This window comes from Erythranthe guttata, chromosome 1 (assembly GCF_056151865.1).
Source record: "Erythranthe guttata isolate IM_541 chromosome 1, IM_541, whole genome shotgun sequence".
Classification (NCBI taxonomy): Eukaryota; Viridiplantae; Streptophyta; class Magnoliopsida; order Lamiales; family Phrymaceae; genus Erythranthe; species Erythranthe guttata.
Genome location: NC_142533.1, coordinates 6480001 through 6505491, shown reverse-complemented (window position 1 = coordinate 6505491; position 25491 = coordinate 6480001). Strand labels below are relative to the sequence as shown.

The window sequence follows — 25491 nt, the reverse complement described above, 5'->3', positions numbered from 1 at the left end:
GCTTGAAATGAGCTTTCATACCTTAACCATATTCACTAACAACTTACAGGGAGGTACATTTCACATTCAACAATCATTTGATATACTCGAATCCATCACACTTCTTTTTTTATTTCCAGACATTGCAAAAGTAAAAAAATATGTAAAAATAATTACCTTTTACATTACAAGAATGGCCTCACGAATAAATCAAGAAAATATCCAAAAACATAAGTTTCAATGATCACCAAAAAAAAAAAAGTTTACAAAAACAGGAAAATATCAAATCATAAACAGTTTTATGAAAGCTTTGAAATTTTGCCACACTTGCCGAATAGAATCTTCATCTTCATTTGAATAGTTGAGGCATTTCAATCGCCGAGCAACACACGATTAGCCATTCGGAATTTATTATAATCCTGTACACACAGATAAATAAAAATCAATCAAAACCTCTCTTCAACATTTTCAAGGATCAAGCTTATCAAAAATTCACAGAAGAAAAAGCAAAATTCACCGTGCAGCTAAGTTGAAAATCAACATAGAATTGCTCTGGTAGATATATAATGGTTAATGAACTGAAAAATGATTATAGGATGAAAGATACAATATTTGGTAACAAGTAAAGATAAAAACGCCACTGATTTTTTTGGTATCACTCTTTAGAGTATACATCTTCGTTCTTTCGAGTTTCAACGGCTCAATGGTTCGAAACACTTTGAAGAGAATGCAACAGTTTTTGTAAACTAAGAAAATTTATTATAAAGTCCAATACTGTTTTTTAAAATAGAGTATTTTCGTGTTGACAAAAAAAGAAAGAGATATATAGTCCTAGTCAAAGAAATTGCTAGGATATGATCATCTATATATTAGATTCTTCAAGTGTACCATTGAATTGAACCTAAATTTTTTTACATAGATTTGACGACCATTAATTACCTTTATAGATCCGTACTTGAAGAACCTATTTTAGCTTCTGCACCCAAAAAGGGTCGACACTCGCGCATTTTCTTCATAAAGGATGGGTTGCAATCATCTACCTCTAGTAGTTCAGTCTTCTCGAATAGATTCGAGATGTTTTCCAATTTATAACAATGCCTAACAATCACCCACCTTATGTATGGAATGTCAAATTCCAAGTTCTCTATATCCAAGTCTTCCAGCAGCAAGAACTCCAGACTGGGGAACTGTGCTCGGCTGGTTTTCCAGAGAGGGCCACAAAAGGCATACCATCGCAGTTTGAGCACTATAAGATTCGGTAATGATGCAATCACTTCCATATTCTCCCAAGGCAATCCACATCCACTCAGGCTTATCTTCCTAATGTTCATAGGAAAATTCGGAACTGAACGAATAATTTGAGAGCTCAGATTAGGATTTACAACGACACATTTGAATGACTCAAATTCCTCATAGACAGAGGCAAACTGACCGAAAAAATTGAAGGTTTCGGTTGAGTCGTGTGCTGACTCAATTTGAACGGCTATTCTCGTTAGCTTGGGGATTCTTGAAAGCACTTCCATGGTACAACTGTGAACACTCACACCTGATACTGTTAAGAGATTCTCAAGATGACAATCATCCGGAGGAGGTGGGAGGTCGAAGCCCTTGCAATAAAGTTGCTTCAATTTATGCAGGTTCCAGATGTCTATAGGCAGATAAATTGGACCATTATTCGACAATTTGATGTTATGATGCCGAGTGAAAATCAATACCTCGAGGTTCGAAAGTGTGGATATGGAGTCGGGGAGCTCTCTATCACACGTGATGGAAAGGTGCGTCAAGTGAAGTAATGCTAGTAGTTGATGCGGGAACTCGTAGAAGCGGATCGCAAGTGCATCTAGTACCTTGAGCAATCTAAAACAAAAGGGCAACAATACTGGATATTGTTGTTTTGGACCGAAACACAGAAGAGATCGTGCATTCGGAACAGATTCCATCCATTCATGAACTTGTGCTAAAGCAAGAACAACATTATTGTGGACGCACAAACGCTGCTGCCTTCTGATGTTCTCCGGAGTACAATCGGTGTATCTTTTCAGGATATGGAAAAACTTTTCACTCTTAGCTTCACTAACACATAGACTTCGAAAGGTGAAATGCAGTCTACAATTCTTAAAACTAATCCTATCTACAGAGGTGTGCTTTCCTCTCAAAACAACACTTTGCAGAATAAGTAGATCCAAGCCGTATCCAGTAGTTTCTTCATTCCCCGGTTCTGTCTCCACAAAGCCCTCAGAGAGCCATAATTTGATGAGCTTTGATCGAGAAATCGCATAATGTTTTGGGAAGACACCCATATACATAAAGAATGGCTTTAGATACGGAGGCAACATCATGTAACTAAAAAATAGTGCCTTTGAGAGTGGCGTATCGTCATATCTTGTGATGACGAGTGGATCTTCTTTTTCTGATAATGTTTTCCATTCTTCAAAAGATTTTCCACGTAGATTCTCTCCAACCTGTATAATTGCTGCTGGGAGTCCTTCACAGTTTTTGGCAATCTTCTTCCCAATTTTCTCAAGTTCACGACTGCACTTCTCCTCTCTATTACTAAATGCGGTCTGATGAAGTAGTTTCCAACTGTTGTCATCGTTGAGAAATGGTAATAAAATAAACTTTTCCGTATACATGTAGTCATCCACTCTTTGGGTCTGAGATATGATGATGATCTGACTTCCTTTTCTGTTTCCAGGCATTATATCATAGTCGTCAGCCCATACATCGTCTAAGACAATTAGATACTTTTGAGTAGATAAAGCCTCCCAAAATTGATTCTCCAAATAATTCTTGTGGTCTAGTTTATCAGAAGGGATGACGACGCCAAGTTCATCGAGAACACGCAGCATAATATCTTTCCATCGGGTATAGCCTGGGCCGATGTGCAGAAATAAACGAGTTTCGAACTCTTTTATAACAAGTGGGTCGTTGTAAAATTGTTGAACAAGGCTAGTCTTACCGATTCCGGTCATGCCCACAACTGATTTAACTAAGTTATAGGGATTGGGATCCAAAATCCATTCTGTAAGTTCTCTAATTTGGTCATCCAATCCCAAGAGAAGATTCTGTTGTTGATTGTGAGTATTATATTCTGAAGAAGCAAAATTAGAATACCTGATGCTGTTGATTTTGTCAGTTGCTGTGAGAAACGAAGTAATTTCTTGTTTGACTATTTGCAGTTGTTGGGAGAGAGACAAAGTGAAACCGATCTCATCATGATCTGGATCAGACAAGTGAGAGTCGATAAGATCTTGGAGTATTTGGACAGCATCTATGACTCGTCTTTCATAAGCTGCCGCATCAACTTTCTTGCTGCTGGGAATCTCCTCCATTCTTTCAATAACTGAATACAATTCATCAAGGATAGATAGATTGTCTGATTCGGACATGCGTTTCAGTGTCTGACGAAGGGAAATTACAACCGCATGAGAACCCATTTCGTACTAACACCTCTGTGTGTGTGGTGTGTGAGAGAGAAAGTACTAATAAGGCTCCATTTGATAAGATTTGCAGAAAAAAAGTTACTAAGGTTTGGAGTTCATCTGGGTTGTGTTTTCTTGGGATCACTTTTGGAGTTTGACATTTTGGCTCTTCTCTTGAAAAAGAAATAGATAAATTATACCGTAGATCAAAACACTATTTTGGGGCTAAAATTGAATTAAATATAGTTTTGGGGTTAAAAACTGATTAAAAATTTAAGTACTAATTATAATTATTTTTTTATAATATTAATTATACATAAAAAATGTTGAATAATATTTAATTTTCACAAACAAAAATGTAAAAAAAAATATAGTAAAAATATAAATACATTAGAAAAAAATTGAATAATATTTTAATTTTATTAGATATAAAAAATAATATTTAAATTTTAACAAAAAAAATGCAAGTATAAATAAATCAAAAAAGAAAAAAAATCAAAATGAAGATGCCGGCTGGGTAAAAAAATTCCTTTTCCTTCTTCTTTTCTTTTTTGATTTATTTATATTTGTTCATATTTTTGTTAAAATTTAAATATTTGTTGATTTCTCTTTATTTTCTTATGTATTTATATGCAATATATATTTTCTCCTAAAGTACCAAGGCATTTGCAAGAAATATACTACTAAATTTATGGGGTTGAGATGTTCTTTGGGGTTTGACTTTTTTTGTGTTTAACAATTAGCATTACAGCTGTGTCACGACAATAGCTGATCACCAAGAAGAATCTTCCGATTTAATATTCATTTGTTGCCTGACACTTACAAATTGGTGGTGTCAGTTTTATTTGCGTTCAATTATTATTATTTGGGTAAAAACCACCCCGTGTGATCTCGAATTACTAAAAAAATACTCGTGTTAAAAAAATTAGCAATAAACTCCCTATGAAAACTACTCAAAGGCAATAGGGTCCCTAACAGCTTATCGTGTGCTACACGCGGGGATTGTGCGACTGAGCGTGTATTTTGACCCAAAAAGACTAAAATACCCTTTAAATTTCAAAAATTACAAAGTTACCCAAAATTTTATATACCCAAAATGAAGTTTTCAAAGTTTGCAATTCAATCATTCCCATTTCCAAAAAGGTCATCTTTCCGAATCAAACCACAAACGTACGTCACTCCATTCGGAAACCATCTTCACACCATCTCCGGTGTCTTCCTCATCACGAAAACGTCACTAGAAGAGAGCCACGTGTCACCATCGTACCCATAACCATCTCCCTCACGACGTCCATATCCACCATCGTGCCACCGCGAATCTTTTAAATTGCTGGTAGACGGTAGCTCTCCGACGTGTGCGGCGATGGATGCACCATTAGAGGAATTTGATAGAAAGTTATTAGGGTTTGGGTTTGGGAGTGGGGGTAGGGGTAGGGGTGAGGGAAGGGAGTGGGTAGTGTGTTGGTTTGACTCGGAAAGATGAAGCAAGTGTATCCTCGTTTTTCTTTTCTCTTTTTTTTTCTTTTGGGATTTTGTTTTCAATTTTTTTTTTTTTTTGGTTTTTTTAGGGATTCAATATTTTATTTTTCGGGTTGAATAGTTTTATTTTGTTAAAAAAGGAAAAAAGAAAAAAATAGCAAAAACCCCCTATGCTATATTTCATCTAAGTGAAGAGGAAAAAAGGAAAAAATAGGCAGTATGCTTTGTAAAATATAACATAGGGGGTTTGCTATTTTTTTAACACAAAGGGATTTTCAGCAAAGTGTTTGGATACTGATCTTACAAGCTATTTTGACTCATAATAAGATCTTAAACAAAAAGGTGGAGTATAGTACTTTTTAAAAAGGGCGAATGGCAAAAAGGCTCATCACATAAGACTTAAATGCATTTTGGTCCACAAAAAACACAGTCTCTCAATTAAATCAATCCCCATGTCTTTAGTCTAAAATACCCTCAATAATATAATTCTTATCAATTTCACCCATTATGTTCTAACTTCCTTAATATTACACATTGGCCCCAGATTTAAACAAATATATCACATTAACCCCCAAATTTTTTTTTTCAGAAAATAATTTTTTTTCTGAAATGTTTTATTTCCGGCCAGATTCCGCCGTTGACTTTTTTTTTTTGTTTTTTTGAAAACTTTTTTTTTCCTGAAATTTTTTTCCGGCCGGTCAATCACCGTTGAGCGCCAGTCTCCGGCGTTGACTTTTTTTTTCTTGAATTTTTTTTCTTAGAAAAAAAAAAATATTTTAATTAATATTACTGTTTTGGCTACTAAATTACTGTCTCAGAGAGTAAATTACTGTTTATTATGAATATTATTTTCCCGAACAGTAATATTATTAATATTATTGTCTAAGACACTGTAATTTAGCATCCAATGCAGTAATATTAATTAAAATATTTTTTTAAGAAAAAAAAAATTCAATTAACAGTTAAATTATTGTCTCCGATAGTTAAATAACTGCTGGAGACAGTAATTTAGCAACGAATACAATAATATTAATTAAAAATATTTTTTTTAAGAATAAAAAAGTAAATTAACAGTTAAATTACTATCTCCAACAGTTAAATAACTGCTGGAGACAGCAATTTAGCAACGAATACAGTAATATTAATTAAAATATTTTTGAAGAAAAAAAAAAGTCAATTAACAGTTAAATTACTGTCTCCGACAGTTAAATAACTGTCGGAGACAGTAATTTAGCAGCCAAGACAGTAATATTAATTAAAATATTTTTTTACGAAAAAACAAAATTATATAAAAAAAAAAAAAAAAAAAAAAGTCAACGCCGGAGACCCGGCGGTCAACGGTAGTTGACCGGCCGGAAAAAAAATTCAGGAAAAAAAAAAGTTTTTCAAAAAAAAAAAAAAAAAAAAAGTCAACGCCAGAGACCGGCGGTCAACGGCGGCGACCGGCGATCTCCGGTGGTGGCGGGTCAAAATTAAAATTAGGGTTAAAATTGGTTAATTGATGAAATTGGGCTAAATTGGGGTGTAAATCATGAAATTGGAGTTTAATTGAGTTACAATGAATTGGGGGTAATTTTGGTATATATAAAAGGATTTTCCTTATTTGCAAATAAGTTTGAATGAGTTGGATTTTTTTGAAAGACAAAAAAGTTGGATGTCTCTCTTTTAATTAAGTGCCCTTGTCATGGGCCTATTTGGCATCACCCCTTTTAAAAAGGAGCTTAAAAGCTCTCAAATTTGAATTTTTAAAATATTTTTTAATTTTTTGACCACACTTTGAAAGAGCTTATAAGCCTTTAAATATCTCATAAGCTTTTTTTAATAGGTTATAAGCTTAGCTAAACACCCTCTTAGTATCCCCACAAAAATTGGGATGGAAGCGGAGCGGATACCCTCGAAAAAGTGAAATACCAGAACCATTACCACTTAATATATTTCAAATCAGAACCATAAAGGGAAAGGAAATCATCGGATTCGGAGATGAGATTCAGTGTCTGCTCAAGGGAAGCTACAGCAGCATAAGAACCCATTTCGTACTCTCTCTCTCTCTCTCTCTCTCTCTCTCTCAATCAATGTAGCAAGGCTCAATTTCGTAACATTTGCCATATTATATTGACATATTATATTGCCTCTTTTCTATGAACAGCTGCTATTTTGTCATGAGCAAGAATCTTCCTATTTAATATTCATTTGATGCCTGACACTTGCTAATTGTTGCCATAGTTTTCGTCATATTTTATTTTCTGTTCGACTTTTTAGAGCAATTAAATTTCTCAAGTTTTAAATAAATAAAATTTCAATTGACCACTGGAAATGTTCTATAACAAAGGTTTTAAATTTTAAAAAAGGTTAGTTTCAATTTTCATAATTAGAATACATACACAACTCTTTGATTAATATTACATACATAATTAGAAGGCATGTTGTAGAATGACTTCACCGTTAGACGGATCAAACAATGCTTCGATTTCTGTTGACGAAAATTCGCCTTCTTTAACTTCAACGGGCTTCTTCAAAAGCTTCACAGCTTGTTTCCAATTTCTATTATCTGAAATATTCAGAAAAAATAATATTAATCAAACTTCAAGAAAATTACGTATAGTTACCCGAGGAAACAACACCAAATTTCGAGTTACTTAGAAATATAATGTTTAAAGAAAGGGTAAATTACAACCACCCCTGAGGTATGGTAAAATTACGAAAACCCCCCTCATGTTTGGGTAATTACAACAACACCCCTCAACTATAAATTTTCTTACACGTCCACCCTTGCGGTTTCAAATTTAGTGAAATCTTCTTGATTATATGGAATATTATCACTTTTGTACCCGTTTTATTACATTCGAGCTCCACATTTTGAAGCTAGATGATCATCAGATGTGTTTTTTGGCTTGTATATATCAGATTGTGGTGCATCAGAAACTGTATTTTTACACAAAAGGAGTACAAACTAGAGCACATTCCACGGAATCTAGATGATTATGTTGAATTTGACACTAAAAGGATGGAGATGCAAGAAGATTCATAGTTGAGGGGTAGATGTAATTATCAAAACAAGAGGGGATTTTCGTAATTTGACCATACCTCAGGGGTGGTTGTAATTTACCCTTAAAGAACATATTAACAACGAGGTTATTATCCTCCCAAAAAAGGAAAAAGGAAAAAAACACACCTGGCCCTGTAGACAAAACGGTATTATCCTCCGCTTCGATAACCCAATCAATCCAAAGCACAAATCCATGGCACATTCCGGATTCTCTAAATCGAATCTGTAAAACAATTAGTGGAATAAACGAATCGAACCGAGATTGTTTGAGCTTATTTGAAATTTTATCAAGCTTTAGAAAAACAAAAAATATAGAAATACATACCATACATATATAATAACGTAATTCAAGACATATTTATAATCATTTTAAAAATACATACATACAAAAAATTTCATACTTAATTTATAATTTTTGCTCTAATCGAGTCGAGCTCAAGCTCATATCTTATTGAACATAAATACAAATTCAAGACAGTTATTGTTTAATAAAATACCGGAGTTTTCCCAGAACACGAGCTCATTGGTTTTGAAAAATCAAACTCCAAGACGGTGGCCGTTTCACTGAGTATCTGAAACACAAATTACAATAACATTATTAAGAGAAAAAGAAAACCCGGATCGAATATCGTAATAATAAAACAAGAATACCTTAGTTTCCCCGCACTGCCAAACATAAAAGGGCAGAAACGGACTTTCTTCAGTAAGGGGCAAATCTCCACATGCTCCCAATGTGGTATTTACGATTGAATGGTCGAACCCTTCAACTTCTTTCAGACAACATCGGCTTCTCCATAGGTTCTGCAGAAAATCGAAGAAAAAAAAATGATGTTGTAGACGCATAAAATTAATTAATTGGTTAATTAAATTAGCCAATTAAATTGTGTCTAAATTAAATTATAATTTATCTTGCAACATAAGTTATGGAGATAATTATCAATTAATTATTGACCAATAGGATTATTTCTTCTCTTCCAAGTTATAAGAGATAAATATCAATTTAAAGAGAGCCAATCAAATCGCGCCACGTCATCAAGCAGACTTTAAGTAGGACTCTTATTCTACCACTATAAATAGGGACCCTCCCTACACAATTCAAAACACAATTCAAGAAGAAGAAAAACCGTAGGAGAAAATTCTCTCTACAATATTCAAATCGTTCTTCAACAAATTCAAGGCGTTCTTCATCAAATCGAGGGAGTTCTTCAACAAATCAAGATCGAAGGAAGATTGAAGGGCCAAATTCATCAAGAACTCCAAGATCTTCAAGTCAAAACCCGTCAAAGTTCAACAAATCAAGATCGAAGGAAGATTGAAGGGCCAAATCCATCAAGAACTCCAAGATCTTCAAGTCAAAGCTCGTCAAAGTTCAGCGTTCGATCCGAGATTCAAGTCGCAAGACCCTCGGAAAACGTTATTCAAGTTCAAAATCAAATCCGGAGAATATCAAGTCAACGACCCGACTCCGAAATTCAAAGTCAACATATATTGTTCTTGAGAGAAGAATCAGAGGATTAAATTAGAGTTTGTAACCCGCAATATTTTATTTTAATTCAATAAATTATCTTTGTGCAAGTTTTTCTTGTTTGTCTAAATCGCAGATAAGAATTTGTTGCTACAAATTTTGGCACGCCCGGTGGGACATCTCTACCTCTCATCTCTTCTCTCTCTCGAAGATCCTCAAAGTGTTGCAGTGACTGCTCTACGTTCACAATGAAGATTGCTACTTCAGATTCATCAAGTGTGGGCTTAGGTACAAGGAGTATGGCTAAGAAGCTGCAACCATCCTCTGAGACTAACTCGACGCCTCAAACCATTCAGAAAAGCTTACCACCTCTTGTCAACACAAGCGCAGACGTGGAAGGTTCAAAACGAGAGATTTCACAGCCCACGCCTCGTTCAACATCAAACTACTCAGAGGTGGCATCCGTCATGACAACAAACGCTACAACCATGGAGGAGCAAATTGCAAGTTTGACAAAGGCCATTGAGGGACTCGCAAAGCATGTTCAACAACGAGATTCTCAAATTGCCGAGTTGATCAACAAGATGGACAAAGCCGATGCTAGTCAAGCTGTGGAGAATCAGATAGAGGTTCAAGACGAAGTCGAGACATCCACAAAGCAACAACCAGTTGAAAACGATAAGGCTCCAGCTCAAGAACTTCAAGTTTCTCCAGAAGGGATGATTCATGTAGATCAAGTGATGACGCTGATCAGTGGAACCATCAAAGACAAGTTGGAAGGAAGCTCGAAGTCTCCATCAACCTATGTCAAGCCATACACGCAAAGGATTGATGATCTAAGGATGCCAATGGGCTATATACCTCCAAAGTTTCAACAATTTGACGGCAAAGGCAACCCCAAGCAACATGTGGCACACTTCGTCGAGACTTGCAATGATGCCGGGACTTACGGAGATCACCTCGTCAAGCAATTCGTCCGATCGCTCAAAGACAACGCGTTTGATTGGTACATTGATTTGGGGGCAAACTTCATTGATAGTTGGAAGCACTTGGAGGAAGAATTTCTCAACCGCTTTTACAGCACTCGAAGAACAGTCAGCATGATTGAGCTCACCAATTCCCGCCAATGGAAGAAGGAACCTGTCATCCACTACATCAACCGTTGGAGAAATTTGAGTCTTAATTGCAAGGATCGACTGCCCGAGACATCATCTATTGAACTGTGCATCCAAGGAATGCAATGGGGACTCCGATATATCCTTCAAGGAATTCAACCTAAAAGTTTTGAAGAGTTGGCCACTCGAGCACATGATATGGAATTGAGCATAACTGCAAATGAAGTCGAAGAACCATCATTCCAAAAGCCGTACCAGCTCAATGAAGAACATGTCGAAGAAGAACAAGAAGATCATGAGGATGTGGGCAAGTCTTTTGAAGAAGCAACATCCTATGCAACATGTCCAAATTAAATGAAGCACTCCTTGACACGAGTTTAAAAGGTCTACATGTCCAAATACATTTAAGCACTCCTTGATACGAGTTTAAAAGGTCTACATGTCCAAATTAAATGAAGCACTCCTTGACACGAGTTTAAAAGGTCTACATGTCTTAATCAAGTGAAACACTCCTTGATACGAGCATAAACTATCTATTTATCCAAGTCAAAATCAAGGTTCCTTGATATGAGCATAAACTATCTATATATCTAAATCAAGTCAAGGCTCCTTGATACGAGCATAAACTATCTATATATCCAAATCAAGTCAAGGCTCCTTGATACGAGCATAAACTATCTACATATCCAAATCAAGTCAAGGCTCCTCGATACGAGCATAAACTATCTATATATTCAAATCAAGTCAAGGCTCTTTGATACGAGCATAAACTATCTATATATCCAAATCAAGTCAAGGCTCCTTGATACGAGTATAAACTATCTACATATCCAAATCAAGTCAAGGCTCCTCGATACGAGCATAAACTATCTATATATTCAAATCAAGTCAAGGCTCTTTGATACGAGCATAAACTATCTACAAATCCAAGACAAATACTCTTTCAGCACGAGTTTAAACTGCAAGTGTTTCTCCTTGTCGACATGAGTATAAATTGTGCACGACATCCCTCAAAAGGATATATTTTGAACTACGTTATGACTTGATCCCTTTATAGGGTACGTAGGCAACTTAGAATCTCTCTAAGTCCAGTCATGATTTCAAAAGATATATGTGCTTTGTTAGATCGAGCTGCAATTGAAGTTGAGCAATTATCGAGACTCATTCACTCCAAGATGCATTGTCCGTGAACAAGTCTCGAGGGGGCATTTGTAGACGCATAAAATTAATTAATTGGTTAATTAAATTAGCCAATTAAATTGTGTCTAAATTAAATTATAATTTATCTTGCAACATAAGTTATGGAGATAATTATCAATTAATTATTGACCAATAGGATTATTTCTTCTCTTCCAAGTTATAAGAGATAAATATCAATTTAAAGAGAGCCAATCAAATCGCGCCACGTCATCAAGCAGACTTTAAGTAGGACTCTTATTCTACCACTATAAATAGGGACCCTCCCTACACAATTCAAAACACAATTCAAGAAGAAGAAAAACCGTAGGAGAAAATTCTCTCTACAATATTCAAATCGTTCTTCAACAAATTCAAGGCGTTCTTCATCAAATCGAGGGAGTTCTTCAACAAATCAAGATCGAAGGAAGATTGAAGGGCCAAATTCATCAAGAACTCCAAGATCTTCAAGTCAAAACCCGTCAAAGTTCAACAAATCAAGATCGAAGGAAGATTGAAGGGCCAAATCCATCAAGAACTCCAAGATCTTCAAGTCAAAGCTCGTCAAAGTTCAGCGTTCGATCCGAGATTCAAGTCGCAAGACCCTCGGAAAACGTTATTCAAGTTCAAAATCAAATCCGGAGAATATCAAGTCAACGACCCGACTCCGAAATTCAAAGTCAACATATATTGTTCTTGAGAGAAGAATCAGAGGATTAAATTAGAGTTTGTAACCCGCAATATTTTATTTTAATTCAATAAATTATCTTTGTGCAAGTTTTTCTTGTTTGTCTAAATCGCAGATAAGAATTTGTTGCTACAGATGTCTTTAGGTTTTGGTATAGTATAGGAATTATTCGAGTGAGAGAATATTCCTTGGCAACTTACGGGGAGGTACATTGCGCAAACTTTCAACAGTCCTTTACAAGGGATTATTAGCACATCTTTTGATAGAATCGAATCCATCAAACTTCTTTCATTCCTACGAAATTATAAAAACGAGAACGTGACTATGCAATTTCCTGTTAATTATGCATTGGAAAAGGCCACGAAGAAATAAGTCAAATGTTACATAAAATTGGATCGTGAATTAGGTAACACCTACCAAAATCGCAGATTTTGCCATGGAAGTGCATTATCATTTCCGTAGTAGAACGGTTCTGCAACCAATAAGTTAATCTGAAAATTTGAAATGCGCGTTTTAAATGTTTAAAGCCAATAGCTATACATAAATAAATTTAAAAAAAAAAAAAAAAAAAAAAAAAAAAATGAGAGAGAACCCATGATAAAATAGTCAAGAAGATATTTCAAAATACCATAAATCAGCTCGACAATTATTTATTCGAAGTATGTGGAATATCTAACCGTTAGTTTAATTTACCTTTCTTTGGTGTGAATCTTGCATTGTAGATAGCAAATCCTTCTTCGATATGGTTTCTATGCGATCCATAGTGAAGCTATTTGCTGCACAAACCTTGTGCAGGTATTGCAAACCTTTCTTTCCAAGTCCCGGAAACAAAGGAATCACATTTGAACTCTTCGAAAGACGGGCAATAGCAATTGCCAAGAAAATACTGTCGTCCGCAACTAAACACAGAGGATCTATTCTTTGACGCAACTGAAAATGGAAAAATAAAATAAATTATTAAACAGTTATAATACTTGGATCAAGCCAATTATACTTTATCGAGTATGGAAGAATCTTACAGCTTTTTCAATGGCGTTAAGCATTAAACGTCTCCAACTACTATCTCCGTATAATGCATTTCTTTCTGGTGAAAGAGCTATCTGAAAATCGTCGGTACAGGCATCAACATGCGCCACCTGTCGCTTTTCATTTAAAGTTTTGAAGTCATATGAGATGCTCGTTTCGGTATGAAATGCGTGTAAGTGAACCTCTTCGTCTTTTAAGACATGCAGATCTAAGCTTTGTGGGAACCAAACACTTTGTTTCCAATGGTCACACCAATTATCAGAACCTAATTAAGCACAACGTACAATATTATTATTACATAACTAATTCATCGCGAGAAACACGATAGTGAAAAAGATTTTTTTTTCTTTCAATAATTATAATAATGAATCATAGAGCCGAAACTTACTATCGGAAGATGATTGCAACTCTCTTACATCATCAGGACGTCGTATCCAATTCGGCTCCGTGGAATAGAAGATTGTTCCTTCACTGTCTAGCTGAAGCAACCACCTGAAAGAGGACAAAAATCGTTCGTAACCCAAACTAGAGAAGTACATTCTCGTCGTAAAAAATACACACACAAAACACACAGAGACGAAAGGACAAAAATAAAACTGAATAATAAATGAAAAACAATGACCTATGAGCTGAATCGTGTACCATGAGATGATAGCATGAACTGTACCATCGTTCGTAGTCTTTATATGCAGCTCGGTTTCACGAGAACTGTCCGGCCTTTTCCAGAAATCAAAATCGAAAACTTTAAAAGGCTCCGAAAGCTGCACAAGATAATATATTAATTCGATTGAATAACTAACATTTGTTTATATCAAAGGAATATTCTCTCGGTAAATTGCGTAATCGTTACCAGTTTGATTTCTTCTTTAAGTGCATCACAATGCATTGCAAATTGCTGCTGCTTTTTGACGCCTAAAACACCAGCCATCCCACTCGGAACAAGACGAATACCGTCCGATAATTCTGCTTCTCTATTAACTAAATCATGCATGTCCCGTAAATATGTGCACTCAACCAGCTGAAAGGTAATTAAGAAAATTACGGGAATTTAATAACTTCGACGAATAAATATTTACATATATAATAATGTTGGAGAACACGGTAACGATGATGTATTTATTACCTGACCGTAAGTTGTTGCTCTGTAAGGAACAGTGAGCGGGATTTCGACTAATAGGTTATCATGTGCATGTTGTAGAGTCGGAATAAGACCTTCGCCCAATAACTCCGAGTCTAGGATCTCGCTTATCTGCATCGGGAAAATATTAACTGTCGATAATAGAATAATAATACGTATAGTTTCTTTATAAGCAGTGCAAGGATTAACGCGACAAAAGTTTCAAAAATGTATATCATAGAATCGGTAACTCACGAGAATATCAGCTCGCGAATGGATATCGGACCCCACTTCCAACTCATCCGACCTCTTGTTTAGGAGACGTATTTTACCATCCATGCCATTGGATCGAAGAACTTTCCTCATTAATTTTACCATGGGAAGGTACGACTCGCAAGCGGTGACCTTCCCATTCGAACACGAGCTATCACCTTTTCGATCAGTTAGCTCCATTGCACGAGCTGCCATCATTGACAGCAATCCTGTTCCTGCACTGTTCAAAATAAAACCCTAAACACTAAACCCCAAGTCTTTTAACCAATTAATAACTCAAAGCAATCTCATTCAAAAATTAAAATTGCAAACATATAAGCATAAAGCAAATGAAATTCATTCATCAAAATAATTGTTTTACTTTTTCTTTTTTGGTTGGAGTTTAAATTGGTGTTTTACAGTACCCAATATCAAGGACGTGGCAGGGTTTAGTGACGGCGTTGTCAATGGCGTGACGGTAGGCTCTGTTGCGGCGGGTATCGTTAAGCATGTCGAGATACGACGTCGTTGCGAGAAGGGCTTCTGGGGTTGTTTTGTCTTCTTCATCTTCTTCGATGACGACCCATTCCGATTTTCCAGTCAGCGGGTCGGTTTTTAGCTGAAACATTCGATGGGTCGATTCTCCGGTGGAGCTCATGGTTCTGACGGTGGTGGCGGCGGCGGCGGCGGGGCGGCGGGGAAATGTGAAGAATAGAGGTTTGAGAATGCCGGACAGCATTACACAGTTGGGGGGATTTAGCAGTAATTTTCAATTGTTTTTGCATAATAAAATTACATTTTATGTCCTTAAACTTTACCACTAAAACGATATATGTCCTCAAATTCCATGAAATATGTCGTCAAACTTACCACTTTTGATCACTTTATGTTTTGCCGTTAACGCCGGCAGCTAACTTCGCCGGAAATAGCCTGCTTGGCTCACATGACGTCTATGTGGCCGTTAAATGTCGAGCTGTTCAACACCCAGTGCCTACTTGGCCGACAAAACGTGATGTGGAACGACACGCCATTCCCCTCCCTTATTTCTATTCTAAAATCCATAATTCTCCATATCCCCAATTAACCCGTAAATCCAAGCCCTAAAACCCCATTTTGAATCCTTCAATTGAGGTGAAATTTAAAAATAGCAGAATCGTCTTCTCAAGTTTTTGAATGTCCGAGTAGTTAAAGCGCCATAATTGCAAAACAATTTTCGATTTGGTAAGTTTCCTCAAAGTTGTTATCTTTGAACAATTTTCGATTTTGGTAATTAGTCTACTTGTAGTGTTGATTTCACCTCAATGTTTTCGATGTAGCATAAAATATGAGTAAAGGATCTAATTATGGCTGTCGGAGCTCATCCTCAACGAGCTCTGATGCTCATTCAACATTTTGCACAATCAATTGTAAATGTGGATTTCGTTTGCCAGTGATTACGTAATGGACGCCAGACAATCCAGGGAGAAGATACCAAGCTTGCCCAAATTATGGGGTAAAATACTTTCTTTTTATTTGTTCATTACTGTATATTGGATTTGTTATTTCAAGCTTGCCCAAATTATGGGGTAAAATGCGTTCTTTTGATTCAAGTTTTGGGATTCATTACAGAAATCAACCTAATGTGGTGTATTCAAGTGGTTGGATCCTGAAATATGTGGTAGATCCAAGATGATTATCCCTGGACTGCTTAGGAGAATGAACAAACTAGAGGGTGAATTTGCTTGCTTCGAAGAGAAAGAAGAAATATTGAACCAAGTTGAAGATGAAGTGGCTTGTTACAAAGAGAGAAGGTGAACTTGCAAAGGAAGGAAGGATTATTCAGAAAAGAGCCAAGAAACTGGAGGGTGTGATTGCAATGTACAATAAGACGATGAAGTTGCAAGTCGGAGTCTTTATAGTAATACTTCTGTTCATTGCCATATATGTCATGAAAATTGGCATAGAAAGGGGGTCTATGCAAAATTTTGTTTGTATGTGGATGTTTTTTTTTTTTAGGATAAAATGAAGATATATTAGACTAAATGCGTCAGTTCAAGGGGTAAAGAAGAACCCTCATTACAATAGTCACTAAATCCAGTAGCTAGCGCATGGGCCAACATATTGCCGCTGCGTTTAACAAAAGAAAAATCGCATGATAATAAAGAACTAGATATGCGTAAAATGTCTTCAACGAAAACTCCAATCGACGAGAGAGAAAACTCTCTCGCTTTAAGAACATTGATAACTTGTAAGCAGTCACCTTCTAAAATGACCGAGTGCCATCCGTGATGTCGTGCTTGATTGATAGCTGTCAAAGCCGCGTGAGCCTCGCAATCCTCCACGGTCGGCCTGCATTTGAACTTGCGGACCGCCCACCAAATGCATACCCCACGCGAATCCCGTGCAACTATCGCCACCGAATAGAAGTCCTTCTCGATCGGCAAAGCTGCGTCGAAGTTGAGCTTGAGCACTCCCTCAGGAGGAGGATTCCAACTTTGTGCATGCACCTGCTTCACACCCGGGTTGGCCAAGATTTGGGCCTGTGTATAAGTGTCAAGAAACCTCCGGCTCCATCCAAGAATCTCGTTTCGGTGCATCGAGCACATGCCGGAGAACTACGGATTTTGCGTCGAAACAGATTCGACCCAGTAGGCAATATGTCCGAGCAAGGTCCCCATAGAAATATCCGAATCTTAGGTGGAATATGTAACGCCCATAAATATTTCCAATTTCGAGACCCCATTGTTAGAGATCCCTCCACCGTCGGGGCCACTATTCAAAATAGACGCACGCATGACAATATTATATTAACAAGTCCGGACAGAGAACTTACCGTCTCGGGATGCGTGCCAGACCCAACGATCCTTCGTGTAACAGCTGCTTATCGGCACCGATAAAATACGTGGCTGGTCGACTGGCAAAAATGTTGCCGTAATAACATCATGGTTCCAAGAGTTGGTGTCTGAATTAACCAGATCAGACACTTTGTTCGGGAACGGAGAATAAATTGGTCGTCGCGTAATGATTTTCCTATTTCCGTTGTCCCTTAACCACGGATCCGCCCAAATTGATGCATCACTTTCGTTTCCAATGCGCCGACGTAACCCCTGGATGAGTTGAGGTCGGGCCTTGAGTAAGCTGTGCCGGTGGCTGACGGCCTCGATCCGTATGCCGCTCCCAGCAACTCGTTGTTCGGAAAATAACGAGCTTTTAATATTTTTGAAATGAGAAGGTCAGGTGACGTGAGTATCCGCCACAGTTGCTCGGCAAGTAGTGCTAAATTGAAACTTCGTAAATCCCGAAACCCCACTCCCCCTTTAGATTTTGGCATGCAAAGCTTCCTCCAGGATAACCATGCCAATCATTTTCCGGTTCCTTTTCCCCACCAAAACCTCCTAATGGTCGATTCCAACTCATCCAATAGGCCGTGCGGCAATGCAAAGCAGCTCGTCATATAAGTTGGTATAGCTTGGAGTACCGATTTGACCATAACCTCTTTCCCCACTTGTGATAAGTGTTTTTCGCCCCATCCTTACATCTTGGCCCACAACCTGTCTCGGAGGTCGGAAAAAATTTCCTTCTTAGACTTACCAATGGAAGCTGGCAACCCAAGATACTTGTCGTGGCGGTCGACAATTTGAAAGCCTAGCCTCTCATGAATAGTTGTCTTTAGAGTTCCAGGAGTATTCAGACTAAAGCTCATAGTAGTCTTCTCAAAGTTCGTCTCTTCCAGGTGTGTATGTGGATGTTGTTTGTAATGTTTTGTTTATGGTTACTTTTCAGTTGTTATGAGTTCTTGTAATGGTGGATTTGATGATTTGGTTCTAGTTCTTGAATTTGGTGAATTTGAATGGTGAATTTGGTAGTGAGTCTTGTATTGGTCATTTCATTTGCTAGCTATTATCTTGGTTTCCATCAAGTACCTTGTATGTATTAATCAATTATAGAATTTCTATATACATAATTCAAAAACAGAAGCTTATTCATTAGCTTGAAATTCATATATCAAACATTCAATAACTTATAAAGAGTCATCAAACAACCCATACAAACCAAATGTGTTCAAATCAAAACATCTCATACAAAACATCTCACAAACCAACTGTGTTCAAATCCTAACAAACCATCAAACATTAAACAACCAAACAACATTCAAACATTCAAACAAACATCAAACTAGCTAACAAACATACAAAATAACAAAAGTACAATCTTGATCAAACTTGATCACTTCTTTATCTTGGAGGATGACTTGGAACCAGGGGCTGACTTAGAAACAAATGTGAACTTGGAAGCAACTACACACTTGGAAGATGCCTTGGAATTTGTGATGGATGCAGCGGCTGACTTAGAAGAACTTGCACCAATTTCAGAGCTTGAGTTTCCCTTAAGTTGATTGGTCACTGATGATGCTAAATTGGATAGTGTTATGAAATTAACACCTCATTTTACAATCATTGGAGCCTAGATTGTTGGAGAAGATTGACTTGGCTGTAATTAATAAGAAAATATAAATTAATATAAATATTTATTAAAAAAACATAATTATGAAAATATTAATTTACATACATTAAATGATCCAATTATGTTCCTTCTGTCTGTTACTGTCATTTTCTTCTGAGGTCTTCTAACCTGCAATTTTGAACACATAGCTTGCATAACTGAAATTTTTATATATTATATACATTGAGATACTGAAATTAAAAAAAAATATACAATTATAAACCTGTAATTTTTCTTTATTTTTTGCAGTGTGAATTGGTGGTTGTGGTACTTGTGGAGTTAAAACTGAAGCTTGAGTTGAAGCTTCAACTTCATTCCTTTGGTTTCCTTGTTTAGCACTCATACCAGCACCTTTGCTCCCTTCTTGAACCTGTAAAAACTTCCTCTTTTTGCATATTTTAGAGTTGTGGTTTGTGCCTCCACATGTTTTGTACTTGTTTGATCTTTTAACTCCAACCAGCCTATGAGGATTTTTTTTGCAACATGTGGCTCATCTGCTTCTCTCCTCCAAATTCTTTGAGGCCAACCTACTTTCTCTGTGTAATTGGGTGGTAATGGAGTCTCTATTGTACTGGCAAGCCACAATTCAGGTCCATTTAAAGGAAAGATAGGAGTTTCATAGCATTTCAGATAGGTCTCCACTTTGTAATAATTGTGCACATAAGATTAAAGATCCTCATTTCTACACCAGATAGCAGAATATGCATGTTTACAAGGGATTCCAATGAGATCCCATTTCCTACAGTTGCATCTCCTCTCTCTAACATCAACACTGTGCTGAGTTGAAGGTCCCATAATTTGGAAATTCCACTCATCCGACCTTATTGGAATGCACTCTCGAGCTTCTTTCATTGTCTTCACCAACACTTGCTTAATCTTAGGACAGAGAGGACCATCCCACTTAAGTGCTTTTTCTCTATTTATCTGAATTCTTGTCATCAAAAGATTTCTAATAGATTCAAGCAAAGAGATAATTGGGTTTTCTCATGCATCCAGTATGAAGATATTGAAACACTCACACATATTATTCAACAAAATATCACACTTGGGGTAGGTAGTGAAATGAGACCTAGACCAGTTTTGTTGAGGTTTTTTGGCTAGCCAAATATAGGCATTTTCATCTATCTCCTTCAACTCTTGCATTCTCCTCTAAAATTCCTCAACTCTAGTTGCCCTAGCTGCAGCCTATAATGCTGATTTGATGGCCAATCCAGTGAAACCATCCCTTTTCATGTTACAATGAAGATGCCTCACACAGTACCTATTTTCAGCAGTTGGGAACAAGGTTTCAAAGGCTGGAATCAAGCTCTTTTGCTTGTTAGAAATGAATGTCCATGTGTGTTCATTTTCACTAAAGTTGAGATCAATATTCAGCATATTCAAAAACCACACCCAACTCTTATTTGTCTCACTCTCAACTATTGCATATGCAATTGGATAGATGTTATTGTTTGGTTCTAATCCAACTGCACTAAGCAACTGACCCCCATGATTATCCTTTAACCAACATCCATCTACCCCAACCACTGGCCTGTAGCCATTCCTAAACCCAATTTTACATGCATTAAAACACATATAAAATCTTTTAAACCTGTTTTGATCATTCAACTGCATTCTCACAGTAGAGCCAGGGTTACTCCTATCTAACTCTTGACAATAATCCCTTATTTTGCTAAAGTGTTCCTCTAAAGTCCCCTGAATCAGTTTCCGAGCCTTTTGCTTTGCCTTATAGGCCTGGGATCTAGATACATTGGCCTTTAAGGTGGTACAAACTTCATTTCTAAACTCACTTGTGCCCAATTTTGGATTTTCTTTCAATTTTTTCACAAAAGTCTTCCCAGTCCAACTTGATTTAATGCTTGTGTTGTTATAATTCCAAGAGAATTTGTTATGATTTGGATTATAGCTCTTAATTTGCCAAGCACCATCCCCCTGCATTTTTCCCACATAGCAAAACCACTCACATCCATCTTTTTTACAAACTGCCATCAACCTAATCTTGTCAACCTTCTGAAATTTTATCATCATACCTCTCCTAAAGCAATGACTCTCAATGGCAAACTTAGCCTCATCCCTGCTACTGAAAATTAATCCTAGTTTAAGTTCTGGATTCTTTTTTTTCAGTCCTAGGATTGAACTTAGGGTATTTCACTCCAACACGTTCTTCATCACTACCACCACTGACATAGTCATCATCACTAGCAACAAGATTTTCCTCCCCTTCTTCATTATACAGCTTATCAAACATCTCACCACTTATGAATTCACTACCCTCATCTATCTTACCCTTGCCCTTGTCTAAACCACCAAACTCAGCTTCAGGATCAACATAAGCTTCAAATAGCTTATCATCATCCTCCATATCATACTCAGACTTATAAAAAATGTCATCATCTTCACTGTCATCACCCTCATCACTTAACTCTACCCCAGTTTCTTCTATCCCAATTTCATCGTTTATGACAGATTCAGTACCCCCCTCTGAGTTATTAACCTTTTCAATGAACATCTTAACTTAAAAGTTTGAAGGGATACAGTCAGCTATGCTAAGAACATCAACATCAGTTTCAATTGGCCTAAAACAATTCTCATGTTTTAGCCAAATTTTGAAACTTCCCTTCTCAGTGTACCTTAAAGCATTTGCAAAATCGCACATATCTAATATACCAAATTGGTCAATATCCAAAAAATTAAAGCATTCTACCTGCCCTCCTATATTTGTTCTAGTTGGGTTGGTTCATGCCTCATAATTCCACTATAAAAAAATTTTATGCTAAAACATGTAGGTTCACCCATTTCAGCTAAGGTGTTTGAGGAAGCAAAAAAAGAAAAGAAAAAAACAAAAAAAAAAAAAACAAAAATTAGACAAAACAAAAATCACATTTTCACATAATTTAACAACATAGATACAAAGTTAAGGATACTTACTGTAGTTTGGTGTCCACTGAAGGCCGAATTCACTCATTCTTGACATTTTCTTCTCTAGAAATCACCCAAAGCAGCGTAGCTTCTGAGAAGGGAAAAACTCTTCAAATGTTCGAAAATTTGAATTTTTTATGGGTTTATGACTTCAATTTTAGTATGGGTTCGAGCAAGAATGCATTGGATTGAAAATTTGAGAATGGGTTGAGGTGATTGAAATTGTGAAGTGTGGGAAAATTAGGGTTTAATGGGAATGAAACGTGATTTGGGATTTGGGATTTGGGAGAGTGAGTTAGAGGACATTAGTATATTCTTGTGCCACGTCAACATTTAATATTCAATATATTATTCCACGTCACATTTAACGGCCACATAGACGTCACGTAAGCCACGCGTGCTATTTCCGTCAAAGTTAGCTGCCGACGTTAACGGCAAAACATAAAGTGATCAAAAGTGGCAAGTTTGAGGACATATTTCGTGGATTGAAATGTTTAAGGACATAAATCGTTTTAGTGTAAAGTTTAGGGACATAAACTGTAATTTTCCCTTTTTCCCGCATTGAAATGTTTGGAATTCTTTTTAATTTATATTTAACACTTTAAATTATTATATGCAAGTAAAAATATCCATTTATTCATCAATCCATATGTACTTAATTATTGAGGAAAACTGAGAGTAAAAATCCGACAGAATACATCGGAAATTTCTTTTTCGGAAATTTTTTATTTTTTTTCAAAAGAAAAAATGGGTTCCAGTTTTCGTTCCCAGAAAAATCGGAATGCAAATATTCATTTTGATTTCGGAAAGCAAGAATATCGAAAAATTCGAAATTACATTAGTTTATAATCTTTCTTTCCAAATTCAAATACAATGGGAATTTTTACAATATTTTTCTATCTTTTTCAAAATTTTGCAGCAAAACGCAAGAAAGTCTTACAGAGAGTTCAACAAAATTGAAAATACAATAAATAAAACCACAGAGATTTTATGAAAAGAAAAAAATGCAATAAAGAGTTTATTATACCAATTAATCTTTTTTTCTTTTTAAGTTTTAGTTTACTTGACCCTTCAGTATTTATATTTTTCATATAAAATATAACATGAATTATATTATGGAATTACAAAATATATCATAAAATTATATTATATATTTCGAAAAACAATCAAAATATTCAAAACTAAAATCGGATCAGAAATCAGTATCCTTTAGTTTTGTTAAACGACATGGGAATGGGAATGGTATTGCTCATGCTCTAGCAGGTTTTGCTAATTATGATTGTAAGCAAGAGAAGTTTCTTCCCTCAACTTTGTTTCAAATGTATCTACTTATTATTTCTTATGAAGTGCTTAAATTGATTTCGCTATTTACACACTTCACCTTATACTTTATTCTCTTTGTATTCCTAATTGATAAATCATTTAGTCGTTCGAAAAATGCATTGTTAATCTGTAAACAGTCCCCTTCGAGCTTTATCGTCGGCCATCCCTTTCCTTTGCCCCTTGGTAAATGCATATAGGGCTGCGTGAGCTTCTCCATCAACTAATATCGGTCTTATCGGTTATTTGTGTACCGACCACCAAATTCATCCTCCTTTCCAATTCTGACCAACTATGGAGACCAAGTCAAAATTCACCTTTACCCATGGGGAATGAAGCATCAAAATTCACCCTTACCTCCCCCTCCAGTGGTGGATTCCATGCGACTGTGTGTAGAGGTTGCCGGAGTAAGTTGATTGGTTGTGTTTCTTGATACGCGTAAAACCTACGTATGAAAAACAACAAGTGTACAGTATCGCGTTTTGTAGAATAGTGAATTCCAGATATTGATCCACAGGGAATTAAGTTCCTAAATTTACCAAGTACCGTAATTATACTATCCTAAACTTTATCTAGACGATCGAAAGGGAGGGGGATGAAGCTAAAAAGAAAGAAACAATAATAAAAGCAACGGTCCGCCAGTAAAAGCGAGGAATTTCGACGTGTGATGGCTTCTAGGGTAAAATCCACCAATGTACAATCGATAAAGATCTACAAATCCGAATCTAATGTCAATTCTATATTCGCTAACCCAGACACTAAAATATCCTAACCCCCGTCTCCAGTGTAGTTAGAGTCTACCCACAGGTCCGACGTCTCCGTTCAGAACCTGATATTAAAAGAGCATTTAGGTCAAGTCCTTAAAGGCTACCCGAGGTGCATCACGTCTCCGTTTCCACACCCCGAGCTATGTTTTCCTAACTTCAAACGAGAAATCCTCTCTCGAGTTCATTCCCATTTACAATCAATTCAACTGTTGGCCAAACAATCGAAAGCATTTAATACAGGAAAACATAAACAGAATCAAAGAACGACAAATAGATCACAGATCTGGAAATCAAAATCAATATATACAAGGTTTCATTTCCCTAAAAGAAAATGCTTAGTTCATTACAAACATAGCATCCAAATGAAGAACACGAGAAATCATAAACTAAACGTAAAGAAAAAGCTTATGAAAAACCCGAGTCGAAACCCTTGTCAAAGCTTCCCGCGAAGAATTGGCGAAAACCGAAGACAACCCGAAGACGAAAATCGAAGAAAGTCGAACAACTCCCAAAAAGAGTGAGGGGCTTGCTTTTATTTATAGTAAGGCAAAGCTTCTTGAGGAAGTTTTGCCTTTTTAGATATTTTTTACACATCCCGAGGCCATATCGCGATATGGGCATCAGTATCGGACGATATGGTAAAATTGCAAGCTCTCTGTTTCGTTTCTCCCCATATCGCGGTACAGGATGGCATATCGCGCGATATGGCAAAAATGCAAGCTCTCTGTTTCATTTCTCCCCATATTGCGATACAGGATGGCAAATCGCGCGATATGGCAAAAATGCAAGCTCTCTGTTTCATTTCTCCCCATATCGCGATACAGGATGGAAATATCGCCATATGGTGACTGTCTGAACTTGAAACTCCGTGTTGACCCTTTTTCAGGCCGAATTCGACAAAAATGCATTTCACAAAAGTTGTAGCCCTTGCACTTGGCTTTCTAACTCCACTTGAATCAGCTCAATCGGAGGTCATATGAGAGAGTTATGCATGAAATACCGAACGCTGACATTGTCCGCTAAAATGCAACTTTGCACTTGTTTGGTTTGATTCTCGGCTTCGCTTCCAAAATCGTTTCGAATCGGCAAAAATAGCTTCTCTTTACCTATAATAGAAATAAAACAAGAAACGCAATAATATGTACAAATAACGCGGAAACTCGGACGAACGAAGACCAAAACTCGAAGATTCGATAAGTAAAAATCGTGCAAAATGAACACTTATCATTTCTCGTTGG

General features: G+C 36.6%; 2 protein-coding genes and 1 pseudogene across 5 annotated transcripts; all 3 read right to left on the bottom strand.

Annotated features, from left to right (window-relative positions):
* Positions 1–76: 76 nt before the first annotated feature.
* Positions 77–4092, bottom strand: LOC148772714 (putative disease resistance RPP8-like protein 4). Of its 3 annotated transcripts, none has more exons than XM_088818980.1 (4): positions 3916–4013; positions 1412–3662; positions 919–1324; positions 77–398 (listed from the first exon to the last, which is right to left on the bottom strand). In XM_088818980.1, exons 2-3 carry the CDS (start codon positions 3414–3416, stop codon positions 921–923), a joined length of 2409 nt encoding a protein of 802 aa, XP_088675106.1. In that variant the 5' UTR covers positions 3417–3662; positions 3916–4013; the 3' UTR covers positions 77–398; positions 919–920. The 3 variants fall into 3 exon arrangements, with proteins under 3 accessions (XP_088675106.1, XP_088675109.1, XP_088675102.1); XM_088818983.1 differs by having other exon boundaries at positions 1093–1324; XM_088818976.1 differs by having other exon boundaries at positions 919–3662; positions 3916–4092.
* A 3126-nt stretch (positions 4093–7218) lies between these two features.
* Positions 7219–15546, bottom strand: LOC105963237 (protein arginine N-methyltransferase 1.6). 2 transcript variants are annotated; one of them, XM_088818962.1, is made up of 14 exons: positions 15191–15546; positions 14769–15006; positions 14520–14645; positions 14247–14414; positions 14039–14157; positions 13785–13888; positions 13390–13661; positions 13064–13300; positions 12788–12861; positions 12571–12664; positions 8578–8727; positions 8424–8498; positions 8053–8149; positions 7219–7428 (listed from the first exon to the last, which is right to left on the bottom strand). In XM_088818962.1, the coding sequence occupies exons 1-14, from the start codon at positions 15502–15504 to the stop codon at positions 7292–7294; spliced, it is 2205 nt and encodes a 734-aa protein (XP_088675088.1). In that variant the 5' UTR covers positions 15505–15546; the 3' UTR covers positions 7219–7291. The 2 variants fall into 2 exon arrangements, with proteins under 2 accessions (XP_088675088.1, XP_088675092.1); XM_088818966.1 differs by having other exon boundaries at positions 7220–7428; positions 14769–15001; positions 15191–15480.
* Positions 15547–16777: 1231 nt separating this feature from the next.
* LOC148772713 (uncharacterized) lies at positions 16778–21657 on the bottom strand (annotated as a pseudogene).
* Positions 21658–25491: the final 3834 nt, after the last annotated feature.

What these genes read in the sequence shown, in the direction of transcription:
- LOC105963237 (XM_088818962.1), bottom strand. Translation starts at nt 15,504, where the DNA reads ATGCTGTCCGGCATTCTCAAACCTCTATTCTTCACATTTCCCCGCCGC. An exon ending in TGCCACGTCCTTGATATTGG is followed by an intron (nt 15,007 to 15,190) that starts GTACTGTAAAAC and finishes TATTTTGAACAG; the next exon opens with TGCAGGAACAGGATTGCTGT. An exon ending in AAGATTCACACCAAAGAAAG is followed by an intron (nt 12,862 to 13,063) that starts GTAAATTAAACT and finishes TCAAATTTTCAG; the next exon opens with ATTAACTTATTGGTTGCAGA.
- LOC148772714 (XM_088818976.1), bottom strand. Translation starts at nt 3,416, where the DNA reads ATGGGTTCTCATGCGGTTGTAATTTCCCTTCGTCAGACACTGAAACGC.